The sequence below is a fragment of the Amblyomma americanum genome, chromosome 4, assembly GCF_052857255.1.
Source record: "Amblyomma americanum isolate KBUSLIRL-KWMA chromosome 4, ASM5285725v1, whole genome shotgun sequence".
Lineage (NCBI taxonomy): Eukaryota > Metazoa > Arthropoda > Arachnida > Ixodida > Ixodidae > Amblyomma > Amblyomma americanum.
In genome coordinates this window covers 9,242,512-9,257,939 of record NC_135500.1, presented here as the reverse complement: position 1 = coordinate 9,257,939, position 15,428 = coordinate 9,242,512, and the positions used below count along the sequence as shown (strand labels likewise).

At 45.7% G+C, this 15,428-nt stretch overlaps 1 protein-coding gene across 1 annotated transcript in view; it reads right to left on the bottom strand.

Annotated features, from left to right (window-relative positions):
• LOC144127733 (transient receptor potential cation channel subfamily M member-like 2) overlaps positions 1-15,428 on the bottom strand; it is a 547,241-nt gene that overhangs the window by 61,806 nt on the left and 470,007 nt on the right. The window contains exon 12 of the mRNA XM_077660634.1: positions 2,507-2,759. Coding sequence (XP_077516760.1) covers positions 2,507-2,759 — 253 coding nt within the window. The remainder of the gene's footprint in view (positions 1-2,506; positions 2,760-15,428) is intronic.

Here is a 15,428-nt window from a genome sequence, read left to right as displayed (position 1 = left end):
ACCTTAGCTAGCTCTAGCTCCAGTAATCGAGTTAATTTGGTATAAGTCCATTCTGTTTCACTATCCTCAAAAATTACTTTCTCGATTTGTTTGGCTGCTACTTCCAATTGCTTTTCTGAGTAAAAATTTCCCCCTGATTGTTTATCTTGATTCAGTCCTACATTGCTTTTTCTTCTGAAGCTCAACTTGATACGCTTGTGGTCACTACCTAGACTTCTGGAACCATCTTCATCTATGCTCATTACCCCTAATCTGTTATACATCCTCTGTGACATTAGTGCATAATCTATCGTCGAGTGCAGACTCCCCGCCTCCCATGTTATGAGCCCTTCACACTTCTCGGTGCTGTTGCATACAACTAAATCATGCCTGTCACACATGTCCTGCAGCATGCTTGCTGTCGAATCCGTGTACCCATCCAGGTCTTCTATGTGTGCATTCATGTCGCCTAATATAATTATCTCGCCCTGTCCTCCTAGCTCATCAATGTCGCTTGCATACATTCTAACATTTTCCTGTTTTCCTCTTTGGCATTAACCCCTGTCCACAGGTATACAAAGCCAAGGAGTGTTTGCTTGCCTGCCACTGTTCCTTTTAGCCATAAATGTTCCCTGCATCCCAGTCTAACCCTTTGAAAATTCATACTTTTATGAATGAATGCCCCAATTCCACCTCCCTTTCTGCTGCCCTCTGTTCTATTGCAATATTCCCATGCGTAGTCTGGGTTACAGGGTGGTTGCTCCATGTCTCTAAGATGTGTTTCCGCTAAACCATATACCATTAATTCCTCCTGTCTTAACTGTTCTTCTATTTCCTCCCATTTCAGTCTATTCCTGCCACCTTGCATGTTAATGAAACCTATATCTGAATTAACTTGGCCCTGGCGCTTGCGTCTCTTTCCTCCCCTATGGTTCCATTGTCCGTTTGATCTTAATTCTTCCTTCTCTACACTGGTTCCTTCAGAGCTCTGGGTCCCCCCAAAAAAGCTGTTGCCTGGCGACCTATCCTACTACCCACCTTCTTGCCAGTGGCACCACCGTAGTGGATGCCATCCTGTGCAAAAGGGTGGGGCCTAACCTCGTACACTTCCCTGTTGACCTCCATCACCTCGTATCTTAGCCGTCGACTCAATAGCCTAATTACCCGATTAGTCTCCACGACCCTCCTTTCCGTTTCGCGAGCCTGCCTCTGGACCTCTGGGATTGTGCATATGGTCACATGCACACTCTCAGAGCCCTCTCTAAGCCTACGCATCAACACCTCCAACTGCGTCTCAAGATTCTGGCTCCTCCCCTGCAGTACATCATTGAGACCAGCATGGATGACCACAAGGTGTTCGCCATCCATGCTACCCACCACCACCTCCCGGGCTCTGGCCATTGCATCCACCATGCACTTTCCCGACTGAGCCTCCACCTGCACCCGCCTGTCTGCCTTCACTGCCGTCAGAACGCCTCCCTCAACCCTCGCTACATTCGAGTCCCCGACCACCAGAACTCTCCTGTGCCCAAACGTTCGCTTCCTAATTCCATCTGTTGGCCTCCGGATCGCTCTAGCTGACTCTCCTGCCGCTGTACGCTATTGTCACGCGCCGGTGCAGCGCCCCTAGCGGGAGGAGCGGGAGTCAGGTGGTGGCTGCGGCCGCGCGCGACCGCGCGAGTTGGGGCCCAGCTTTTCCTCTGGCTGTCATGACGTCACGTCACGTGGTTTGGTGGCTGCCCGGCCGCGCCCAAGGGCAGAACTGAGTGATTGCAATATGCAACGCATAAAAGAAGTGCGATAGGGCTAGGGCAGGAATAACACCCGGTTAACGCTGCAGCCGTGCGATATGCAAAACAAAAGAAACATACGTGTGGAAGGTAACGCCCGGCACTTTACCTTGCGTGGTAGACGGTCACAGAGGCACGCAACAGCACGGCGTGAAAATCGTCTGCACCTTCGTACCAGCACAGTTGTGTCCATCCTCTCTCGTCCTTCGCCTGCTAGCGCTGCAAGTTTGAAAAAGGTCTGCAAAGCAACTCGCCGAGCAGGATTACTCGCTTTTTACCTGAACGACGGAGCAGTTCAGCTTCTCCGGCGGGCAGACGCAGCACAAGATGATCTGTTCATTCTAGGCCTTCGCGGCGCATGCGCCACTGAGATAAGACGCGATTGAGTGACCCGGCAGAGCCTGCATTTCCTGCTTCGAAAATTGCAGCGTCACGGCAACTGAGCAGTTAATTCCTTCCTCCACAAAGCGAAGCAAGCAAAGTGAAACAAAACAAAGCAAAGAAGAAAGGCAAGCTAGCAATCTGAGCAAAACAAAACAAAGCAAAAAACAAACTGAGAAAGTCAGAGCAAAGCAGGCAAGAAGCAAGGAAAAGCAAAACAAAGACAACACAACTGCTAGCACCACTGCAGCGACTACTACATCGAGGTGCGGCGGGACACTCTATAGCGGATGCTGTAAGAGAAGCTGCGTGCCCATTGCCTCCACCAGGACCGTGGCAGGAAGAGCTCACGCTACCTTGAGCCACAGTGGTACGCTGAAGAATCCCCAGGTGATGTCGCGGACGCTGATGCGACCGAGAAACTGGTTGGTGAGCCATTTCTGACAGCACGGGTGCGAGAGAAATTTTCGGTTGCTTCCCTCGGCGGCAATGTCCACAGCGGTCTTGTACTTCCAGTCCATACTTTGCACGCTTAGGATGTCGTATGCGCGGCACGTGGATTCCAGATAGCACAGGTTCAGCACCCCGGTAGCCATTGCCGCGAACTGCCTGGAGGTATGACAAGAGCAGGGCTCATATGTAGGATGTGGCGCTAGCCCCTTTTCCTCTAGTTTCCGGAACGGCAGTCAGTGATCGAAGATAACAGGGAACGCGCAAAAGGAGCAGCCATTAAAATATCGAGATAAAGTGATGTATATAAACAGATAGATTTCCTACGTGTGATTCAAGAACACAGTTTCACGCACACCAGGGTTTGCAAGGGTAGAGTCACTAGAAAATTTCCCATTGCCTATATGCAAGGGAAAGCACCAGCGCTTCTTAACGTTAACAGCGGTGAACGTTAAACAATCAACACCTTTTCCGGACGTATTAAGGACGCGTCTTCTTTTTGGGGTAATGCGTGTTAATCCATGGTCCAAGACGAACAGCTGGTGTGTACGCTGTGCAAGCTTTCTCCAACCCTTTCGGCTCTTTTGATGACCCCTTTACCAAGCACACTGAGAGAACTCTGTGATACAATGCTGTTGGAGAAGGATGTGTGCACCACAGCACCGCTTCGTCATCATTGTCATCCCTAGCCTACGCCTTGCAAGCAACCGCGGTGACATGCTGGAATCTTTTTGCTGTGTGCGGCATGGCTATAATGCAGATAGGAGTGTTTTTATGTCATCGACCTGTGAGACCAACGATGGTCGACTCGTTATGCACTTTCGGCAGTGATGCTCATATTCATCAGCGGCGGCGTCCGATGTAGCTGTTGTATCTCGACGCTCGAGCCGCTGCGGTGACTCAGTGGTTATGGTGCCATGCTGTTGACACGAAACAAGCGGGTTCGATCCAGGCCGCAGCGGTCGAATTTTTATGGAGGAGAACTTCAAGAGGTCCGTGTACTGTGCGGTGTCAATGAACGTTAAACAACCCTTGGTTGCCGAAATTTCCGGAGCCCTTCAATACGGCGTGCGTTATAGCCGTAGTACCAGGGGTTTACAGTGAAGCGCCGGCTCAGACCACTACTTTGGACGCCACCAAAACCCGAAGACTTGCTGCATACAGGCGCAGCGAGTCACCGTAGTTTAGTGGAGTGCCGACAGTGCTTATATTAAGAAATGTTTCCTTTTTCGCGGCAGTATCACGAACGTCATGAATGTACAATGGCAGATACATTGGAATAAAGTCCCCGTCAACGTCTTACCCAGATGTGATCAAGTAATCAACGAGGTTACCTTATGTGAGCCACGAATCCCACAGAAAACACGCGCGTAAGCTTCTTTAAATGGTTGAAAAATGCAAAGACGCTGGATGAGAACAGCACCATTTATCGCAATAATCAAACAGTTATAAGCTTAACAACGTGCACCATTCATCGCCAGTTCTTTTCGCGTACTAACGACGGTTCCTTCAATGCGGACTGGGGCCCAACGTTGTATTAGAAATCTACGTGCCGGACGGACGCGCTTGACGGCTTAGCAACTTCGCCTTTTCCGGAAAACAGCCACGAAACGACAACTTTGGATTCATTCATGCTGAGGCCTGCAGAGCGCCCACGCTAGCCGATGCTAGCAGGGCGGAGGGACTACTTAAGCGCCATTTCGACGGAATGTTCCTCGAGCCTGACTTCGCTTTGGACATGGGCTCACGTCTACTTTTTGCACAAATTTGTTGCCGAGACATCTCTTTCTGTTACCGGTCTTCAAACCAGTTTGTGATAACGGTGTTGGTCCCCACAGTTTATTGGAGCGTGTAAGAAAAAGAATGGAGTATGGGCTTGCGTGCTTTTACTGCAATGGGTTTATTCCTTTCAGATTATGTTACGTTGAATTCCTGTCCTGGGTTGGGTGCTGACAACAGCGATGAGTGCGCTGCTATTGACGGTATTGACGCAATTGTTCGCAGGTTAGAGGATGGTACGGCACGTTTTTTTTAATGAGTTTGGAAAGTTAAGAAACAGTACGGTATGCCCTTGCTACCTCAGTACAGTAACTTCAGATGCATCTTTTGTAAAACAGCGCGAACAACGTCGGACAAGAACAAGAAGGACACGGGACGAGCGTTGACTCTCAACTAAGGTTTTATTAGCAACACCCGGTGCTTATTAAGGGAAAACCATACACAGAGTACATCACATGTTACACTAAAAGCGATAAAACATGAGGCAGAGAAGCACGCGTCGCTCAAAGGCCACCAAGAAAAGCTATCTCTTTGTCATTGAGAGTGACTGACGGAAGCCGTGTCGCCGTCAGTATCGACGTGAAAGACTTATATTACAGCCTACCGCATGACAAACTTTTTAAACGTGGAAAAATTTTTATTACAGAAGATAATGATGTGCTAGCCTTCGTCACGAAGTGTGGTCTGAAGGTTGAAAGTTTCCTAGAGCGACTCCAGTTTTACCTGTGTACGACTGTCGTGGGTTGGCAGGGCACACGTTATTCACAGAAGGCAGGAGTGTGTATCGGGTCAAGCGTCGCCCCGGTCCTTAGCGAAATTTTCCTGATGTACATAGGAAGGGACCTCGAGAGGGAACTATCGGGACTGCACCTTAAGACCGTGAGGTATGTGGACGACTACCAGTTTACCGACCGAAATCGCTTAGCAACGCGCATGGCTGATATTTTGAAGGTATTCAGAAAATGTGTAGCAGGGCTGGATTTTACCTTTGAGATACCATCCGATGATGAGTTGCAGTTCTTGGAATTGCGCCTGCGGTTCGGTCCCGATCATGTCTGCTGGATATACAACCCTAGATCAACCTAACCGCTCCTTAGTTTCCATTAAAGTCATTCAAAAATTGTTAAAAACGGCATTGTCAGTTCCTGCCTTCGCAATTCTATGAAAAAATCTTGTCACCATGCTCTCAGCGACAGTTTCCAGTCTCAACTCGCAAGGATTAGGCTTGCCGGGTACCCAAGTTGTACGATAACAGAGGCCTGCTCTCGTTTGCTCAAGTGGGTGAAACAGCAGGACACCCAGCAGACTCGTGACAACTAAAAAGAAAAAAAGAAAAAGCTGCTGTTCTTCCTTACCTACATCGCTTCACCCACGGGCTGAAAAATGTGGCAAGTCGTTATGAAGTGAATGTAGCTATATCAGCTCCCATCAAACTAAAGCAGTTATGTCCGGCGATCCAAAGGGAGAGGGAACCGTAGGAAAAAAGGAAAGGTTTTGGCACCACGCACAGACACAAGATCGTCGCTTGTCGCAAAGGGGTTGTGTACCTGATTCCACTCTTCTGCGTTGCCCGGTGCATTGAGCAGACAGGACGGCGCTTAAATAAAAGGTTGCAAGAGCGCAGAAATAATCTAAAGAATATCAAGGAACTTTCATACTTGCTGAGTCACTGTAAAAAGTGTGAAGTAGTGAAAAAAAGATGAAAAATGCACAGCCATGTGGCGTAGCACAAAGGTGCTGTACACGCACTGCGATCAGACCACCCGAGAAGTAATGGAAGCATTCAATATCAGTCAAGAACCAAAGTGTGTCAGCAAACCGTAAGTCACTCTCAATTACAAAGAGATAGCTTTTCTTAGTGGCCTTTGAGCGTCGCGTGCTTTTCTGCATCATGTTTTGTCGCTTTTAGTGTAACATGTTCTGTACTCTGTGTATGTTTTTTTCCTTTATACGCATCAGGAGTTGCTAATAAAACCTTAGTTAAGAGTCAGCGCTCGTCCCGTGTCCTTCTTGTTCTTGTCCGACGTTGTTCGCGCTGTTTTACAAAATATGCATAATTACCAACTCGGCCAACTGAACGTTCTGCTTAGGAAATTCAGACCACACCGAATGCTTTCAAGAACGATTTGTTTTCAATCGAAGAAGGTTTTCAGATAATAAACGTATATTGGTCAATGTAGAAGTATCGCTTGAAGATAAAACAGGTCGCGCAGAAATAATGTCCCGATGTTTGCCCTAGATGATTGTGAAAATGAAAGCTGGAATGTGCCTGAGTGAAAGCTGTTGCGTTTTTCGGAGATAAACTCGGCCACACTATCGCAACAGAAGACAATGAACGTGCTCAGTGCTTCGAATAACAAGACGCTGACACTGTGACTGACACGGGAAGAACCACCTTTATCGCGTAGTGCTTTCTTCTATTCATTGTGGGTCTGGAGAGTGCAACTAGACGATGACAGCGTAACAGGCCTGTTTCATCTACTCAAGCGAAATGCTCCGATTTAATGTATTGTGTGCTGAAGCTGGCTGCCGTGATGTAGCAGTTCTCCCGTCTTCACCGCTACCTCCATGCTCTGTCGAACTTGAGTGCAGTGCGGGAGCAATACCTCAGAGTTCGTTCCGGTCTTCATGCCCCGCGTTCACGTCCCTTGGCAGATACTCTTCTCTTATTTTTCTTATTAGTTGCCGGTTACATCGTAGGGTGTCGCCGTCGTCTGCTTTAAGCAGATAGAATCGCGGAGCTACTTGATCTTACTTTGTCACCTAGTTATTCATCCAGAGTCGCCCTGAAGGAGTACCAAATCTCTCCTTCGGAAGTGTGGTGAAGTGGCTGGCGTAGGTCTTTGCACATGCTTCCTGACCTCCACTGCAGGCTGGAACCAAAACTCAGGGAGGCGTCCCCGCAGTCGTCGTCCCATAAGGACTTCAGCAGGGCTTCGACCATCTTCCAAAGGCGAAAAACGACTAAGATCAATCAACAACAGTTATCGTGGATCTTTAGTCTTCTTAGGCAGACGCTTGAAAATCTGAGCTCTTTTTCGGCAAGGCCATTGGCTCGGGAAAATCTCGGGCTGCTGACGATATGCTTGGAATCACATTATCTTGCAAAGTTGCGAAAAACACTCCAGCTGAACTATGGACATCCGTTGCTATGAACTTCTTGCGAAGTGCCATGCCGAGCAAAAATATTTTCGAGCTTCTTCGGTATGCTTTCACTTGAGGTCTGCGCTATGCGTTCCACCTCGGAGTAATTTAAGTACACATCATAGACGACTAGGTAGGAAGCTCCTGCCTGATCGCAGAAATTGATTACAACTCTTTCGGATGGATAAAACGCTGTAGAGCTAGTGATGACCGGCTCTTCAGGTTGAGGGTAGGCGAAATGGCAGCACGTGCTGCACTTGAAGTCACGTGCTGTTTCTGCATTCCTTGCCAAAACATCAGCATTCATGCCCTTGCTTTAACTTTGTTTATACCGAGATGCGCTTCATGCAGGCGTTTCAGCATCTCCATGCGCAATTGTCTGGAGATTACCGCTTTGCAGCCTTTCATCTATATTCCATCAGTGCATGATAACTGTCATTGGAGACTGGCGTAAGGGCCAGTTAATTTACCTAGGTGCAAAACACTTATTACTTCCTTCATTTGGATATCATTCTGCATTTCTACCTGGAATATTTGCTTCTTTTTTTCACTTACGATGCTTGCCAGTGTTTTTGTCGCATGTGTCATCTTAACGTATTCATTTTCTTTAGGAGAATCACTGTAGGGGCTGCTAATGAGAATAATGCATCGGCTAGTAGCAGCTCTTTGCAGGCACGAATTGCAGATCACATCAGTAGCAAGAACATTAGTTGCAACCGAGACGGCATTTCGGCAACGTCTTTCTTTGGTATCGCCAACAAAGTCTGATGATAAGTTCCCACAGTGATCATCGTACGAACTGTGGTTTCGAAACACTTTCACACCCAAAGGTGATTCCAAGCACCTCTCTTTCGATCTCGGCGTATCTTGTGTCGGCTTCTGTGAACGCCCGTGAAGGTTGATGATCCAGAAATGAAAGATGACAGCGAGGAAGCTCGAAAGTTCAAATTTGATCTGAGTTATATTTTAGCGATACAGCCGCTGCCAGAACATGGCAATTCTTGAAATATCCCTCAGAGGAAATGAAAACCTGCTGGCTGAAATGAAATACCTCTCAAACTCAATTTGTAATGCTTCACAGAGAGCGATATTGAAGGACTGCATCGTTTACCAGCTCAGCCAAACACACTGCCAATTGTATTAATCAGGTTTGCGAAGAGGTCCACAGAAAGCGTTTGAATGGCTCAGGTCCCTTTCGACACGGTTTTGTGTTTTTCCTTTAGTCGGAAGTTAGCGTTCGTGGTGTGTGTTCTTCGTCCGTCATCTTGTTTTCGCGCTCCTTTTCTCATGGATCAATACCGACTCGCCCAACTTTCCACTCTTGTCAATGTGCGCGCCATCTTGCTGACTCAGTCACGACTGCCTTGAGATATAGCAGCCGTGGGCACAGGCACAGCTTCCCCCGTGTTTCATTCCTGGTCACATTTTCTTTCTGTGACACACTTGATGTGCATTTACTCTAGCTTCCTCAGTGAAATTCACCTTGAGCAATAATTTCGAGGAGCGCTTTTTTAATTTTTGTTTCTCAACCTCATTTTCTGTGTTAAACTCGTTGGTTGTGCGTGCCATGTAGCGGACTAAGAGAAATTCAGCTTGATATATAGCAGTGAGAGGAGCTCAGGTGCTTCCATGTTTCATTTACTGATCTCACTTTTTGTAACACTGGGCATGCGTGCCGAGTGTTACTCCAGTAAACGAATACAAATATCTCGGTGTTACATTAACAAACAACCTAAGCTGGAACACTCATATTTCTAACACTTGCTCGTCTGCCTTACGTAAATTTTGTTTGTTGCGCCATAAACTAAACGATACACCACTTAAGGCTAAGAGACTGGCGCTCGCCCTGTCTTCTTCTCTGTCTGCGTCCCAGTTTTATGCGCTAGTCTTTTAATTAATGATGACATACCAACTAGCCCAGCTTTCCGCATTGATGGCATACGAAACCTTTATAAGGACTAAATTGGAATATTCGTGCATTGTATGGGATCCGTATACTATCACTAACATAAAAGCACTTGAGCGGATCCAAAGGAAAGCTGTGCGATTCATGTTTTCGCAATACAATCGAACTGCTTCAGTCTCTGCATTAATGCAGTTGAATTTAATACCAACCCTTCAGTCCCGGCGCAAGTTTCTTCGGTTGAAATTCTTATTTCGTTATTTAATCGTAAACTTGGAATAAATTCTTGACCGTATCTTATACTACAGGACACTAGACGAACTCGACACTCCCACCCCCTTTTTCTGACGCCGTACTTTGCAATGACTAACTTATTTCAGCACTCTTTCTTTCCGCAAATAATCAGTGATTGGAGCAGCTTACTAGCTTCGTGTGTACGGTCTCTTGACCTGATAAATTAATATTGTTAGTTTTTTTCTCGGCTTGTTGTGTTAGCTTGTTTTTTGCCTTTTCATATCATTTCCCGCTGCTCGTGTTCAGTTTGCATTAAGTGATTTTTGCTCAATTTGTGATCTGTTTCTGTAATCCACTCCTGCTTGGGCCTCGCGGCCTGCCGTATGTCATATATAAATAACAAAAATAAAATAAATAACTGACCCAGTGAAGATCGTTCTCAGATATAGAAGTGAGTACGAGTACAGCTGTTCGTTGTTCCCTTTCTAGTCTCATTTTCTGTTACATGATTGGTGTGCGTTGTGTGTAGCTCACTCAGTCAAGATGGCCTTAAGATATAGCAGTGAGCACGAGCACAGCTGGTTCCGTATTCCAATCCTGATCTCGTTTTCGGTAGTGTACCTATGTGTGTGCCGTGTAGCAGTCTCAATGAAGTTTAGCTTCAGGTATAGCAGTATGCACCTCATTTTCTGTGATATACTCGGTGTACGTGCTGCGTAGCGGCACCGTAAAGTCGAATTTGAGATATAGCTGTGAGCATCAGCACAGATGCTTCCGTGTTCAATTCTTGATTTCATTTTCATTGGCACAGTGTGCGTACCATGTATCTGACTCAGTCAAGATCACCTTGAGATATATCAGTAAACACGAGCTCAGCTGCTTCTGTGTTGCATTCCAGCTCTCATTTTCTGTGACATACTGGCTGTGTGCCGTGTAGCGGACTCAGTCAAGATCATCTTGATATATAGCTTTCAGCAAGACCACAGCTGCTTCTGTGTTAAATTCCTGATCTCCTTTACTATGAGACACGATATGCGCGCTGCGTAGCTGACTTCTTGAAAATCACTTTGAGTTATAACAGCGAACACGAGCAAAGTTGCTTCTGTGTTTCATTCCTGACCTCATTTTCTGTGATATACTCATTGTGCATGCTCTGTAGTTGTAGAGTGAAGATCACCTTGAGATGCAGCAGTTAGCGCCAGTACAGCTGCTTCGGTGTTTCACTCCTGATCTTATTTTCTGAGATGTACTTGGTGTGCGTACCGAATAGCTACATCAGCGAAGATCGCCTTGAGACTTAGGTGGGAGCAGGAACACAACTGATATCACGTTCAATTCCGCATCTGATTTTCTTTGACATACTCTGTGAGTGTGCCAAGTAGTGAAGATCGCCTTGAGATATTGCAGTGAGCAAAAGCACAGCTCCTTCGTGTTCCATTCCTGATGTCATTTTATGTAAGAAATAATTGTGTGTGTTGTGCTGTGAGGATTACTTTTAGATATAGCAATCAGCACGAGCACAGCTGCTTCGGTGTTCCATTCCTGACCTTATTTAGTGACATACTCGGTGTGCGTGTCGTGCAGCTGACTCAGCGAAGGTCACCTTGAGATGCATCAGTGAGGTCGAGGAGAGCTTCCCCCGCGTTTCATTCCTAGTCACTTTTTGTGTGACATACTAGGTGCGCATCCCGTAAAGCTTACTCAATGAAGTTTACCTTTAGATATAGCACTAAGTACGAGGTGAGCTGCGTTAGCTTTTCTTTTTTCCTGATCTCATATTCTTTTTAAACTCGCTGTGCACACCATGTTGATGACGCAGTGAAGTTCAGCTTTAGATATAGCAGTGAATACGAGCACAGCTCCTTCTGTGTTCCTTTTCTGATATCAGTTTTCTTGAAACTCAGTCTGCATGCCTGCCGAATCAGTCGAGATAACATTGAGATATAGCAGTACGTGCGACCACAGCTGCCTCCGTGTTCCATTCGTGATCTCAATTTTTCTGATATACTTGCTGTGTGCCATGTAGCTGACTCAATGCAGACCACCTGGAGATACAGCAGGGAGCAATAGCACAGCCGCTTCGGTGTTACTATCCTGATTTCATTTTCTGTGACACTCGGCGTGCGTGCCGCATAGCTGCCACACTTAAGATCACCGTGCGATGTAGCAGTGAACGCGAGTACACCTCCTTCCGTGTTTTATTCCTAACATCGTTCTGTGCGTCATAGTAGCTGTGTGCTGTGTAGCTGACTAGCTGAAGATCACCTTGTGATATAGCATTGAGCAAGAGCGCAGCTGCTTCCGTGTTCTATTCCTTATCACATTTTCTGTGATATTCTTATGTCAGTGTCATTTAGCCCTTTCAACTAAGTTTATCTTGAGATATAGCCTTGAGCACGAGCAGAGCGGCTTCCGTGTTTCATTCCTGATCATTTTGTGTGACATATTCGGTGTGCATGCCATCTAGCTGACTCAGTGAAGGTCAACTTTAGATATAGCAGTAAGTATGAGCACAGCTGCTTCTGTTTTTCATTCCTGATCTCACTTTCTGTGGCTTACTTGTTGCGTGCCGCGTAGCTGACTAATTGAAGATCACGTTGAGATAAAGCAGTGAGCAAGCGCAAATTTTCTTCCGTGTTCCATTCCTGATCTCATTTTTGTGATGTACTCTGTGTGTGTGCCGCGCAGCTGGCTCAGTGAAGATCTCCTTGAGATATAGCAACAAGCATGAGCACAGCTGCTTCCGTGTAGCATTGCTGCTTCTTTTCTGTGACACTCGATGTGCACGCTGTGTAGCTTACTTATTGAAGATCACTTGGAGAAATTGCATGGAACATGAGCACGGCAGCTGCCATGTTCCATTCCTACTTTCGTTTTTTGCGAAATACTCGATGTCATGCTGTGTAGCTGCCACAGTGAAGATCACATTGATATGTAGCAGCGATCGCGAGTACAGCTGCGTCCATGTTCCATTGCTGATCTCACTTTACATCTTTATCTTTATTTCCAGAAGACAACTGGATGGTCGCTTGGGCTAAAAGCTACACAAAAGCTTGACGAGGCCCAAGAGACCATTACAAGGCAGCAGCGTAAAGAATAGAAACATAATAGATGAATAGTACATAGGTAGAGAGTAATAGGGAAATAATAAAACAGTTACTGTGACAGGTAATAATGATGTCAATCACATAAAGCTACCAGTAATGAACTGAAACCAAAATAAAACAACTGAAAAGCACATACGCGGAAACAACAAACAAAAATTAATGGATCACAACTGCACAAAACAGGAATGTAATTGTTTTTTGTTCAAGCCCACTGTGTGTCTATATTTGTTTAGTATTGTAGGGAGGTTATGGGTAAGTGACTGATATTTATAAAATGTACGAAAATGAGGAACTGCCAACGCATCAACATTTCTTGTTTGCACGCTAATATTTCGTCGCTCTAAGGATGCCAAGGACTTTAGAAGGTTAGTAACTTCAGGGGAGGAAAAGTAGATTGACTGTAATAGGCGAAATTCATACAACTTGTCTTCACTTATGATATTGAATGATTCAAATGCACCCTTTGTAGTTTCCATGGGCTCAATATTTGCTATGTAACGGATGATTTTTTTCTGTAAAACCAGGAGTTTATTTAAATTGGTTTTTGTGGTTGTGCACCAAACTAGACTGCAGTATCTTAAATGAGAGTTAAACAAAGCATGATATACTTGAAGTTTTATCTTGGGTGGAAGTACAGTACGACAGCGCGATATAACTCCTGTAATCGAGAAAAGTTTTTTACGAAGGTGATCAATGTGAGCATCCCAGGTTAGATGTGAGGAAAAATGTACACCTAATATTTTATGGTTGTCAACGATTTAAATTTCTTGGTGCTCATAGGTTAAAGTGTGATTTATTTCAACTAATTTGTTTTTAGCGCGGAATATAATAGCTTTAGTTTTAGTGCAATTTATTTGAAGTCTGTTTAACTTGGACCATGTGGATAGCTTAGCTAAAAATTCATTACATTGCATGATTAAACCATCAGCATTTGGGCCAGAAATAAGAATAGTACTATCATCAGCATATATCACTAGTTTTTCTCAGACGTACTCGGTGTGTGTACTGTATAGCTGACTCAGCCAAGATCGCATTGAGATTTAGCTGTGCGGACAATCACAGCTGATGCCACGTTCAGTTCTTGATCTCATTTTCTTTGACATACTCGGTGTGTGGGTCATATAGTGAAGGTCACGTTGAGATGCAGCAGTGCGCTCCAGCACAGATCTTTCTGTGCTCCAATCCTGATTTCATTTTTGCGACATTCTCAGTGCAAGCCATATGGCTCACTCAGTAGAGATTCCCTTGAGATATAGCGCTGAGTGCAAGCAGAGGTGCTTGCATGTTCCGTGTCTCATCTTATTTTCTCTGATAAACTGGAAGTGCGTGTTGTATGGCTGACTCAGAGTTGAACACCGTGAGAATAATAGTGAGCACGAGCACAGCTGCTCCTGTGTTCCAATCCTGGTCACATTTTTTGTGACATACTCGGCATGCATCGGTGTAGGTTTCGCAGATGGGTTCAGCGTGATATATAGCAATTAGTATGAGGAGAGCTGATTTATTGTTGCATCCTTAATCTTATTTTCTATGTTAATCTCGGCGTGCGTGCCATGCAGCTGACTCAGTGCAGTTCATCTTTGAAACTTGGAAAGAATCCAACCTGGCGCAAGTAAAACCACATACACAAAGGAAAGACAAGGAGACAACGGACAGGCGCCAACTTCCAACTGTTTATTCCTCAAGAAAACCACGCAGATAAATAGTCTCAGGATACGCCCACTTTTTTTCCACTCCATGTGCCTATCACAGCCATAATCTATCACCCTGCATTATCAGTTTTTGCACAGAAAATTGTACTCCGCTGCATACAAATTCACTGACGTGTCACTCACACACAAAGCCGCCTTTTTCTTTATGTGAAACACTTCCAACAAAAGCCTCGCCTGTTTAATCTTGCTCCTGCCAAGAATCCTCGCCTTTTCCAGTCGAGGTTCGCAGTTGCACATATTAACATGGTTGACCAAGTTGGCATATTTTTCTTTATTGTTCTCAACCTTTTTGCAATGTTCCCCAAGGCGTTTGTTGATGCACCTCCCCGTTTGCCCTATATAGGACTTTACACAGGTCAGGGGTATCTCGTACACCACTCCTTCCATACAACGGGTGAAGACACGCTGATGTTTTATATTGCATCCAGGGTGCTCAGTGCCCCAAATCCGGGGTATAAGTTTGTTCAGCTTGTTTGGTGCTGAAAATACTAGCGGTACTTCGTGTCTGTTAGCCACCTTCTTCAGATTATGTGACACTTTGTGCACATAAGGCATAACTTCAGGTTTTACCGCAGGGCTCCTTTCTTCCGGATTCTTTGGCCTGGTACAGCGTTTTGTTTTTTGGAGGAGGGCTTCAGCGACGGCAGTCAACACCACCGAGGGGAAGCCAGCAGCCAATAGGCGGCCAATCTGATTTTTTAAGCTATCGTGAATTTGGTGCGGACATGACTTTGAAAGCGAGGACTCAATGCAGAGAGAGGCGATGGCGCGCTTCACAATTTTGGAATACGCCGTATTGAAGGGCAGGAGTTCCTTGCTAGTACGGGGATAGTAACCCCACTATAAATGGTCCTCCCGGAACGCTAAGCTTAGATCTAAAAATTGCAGTTTTTTGTCACTTGGGACTTCATGCGTAAAAACTAGACCGCAACCTTTGAGGTTAAAAACA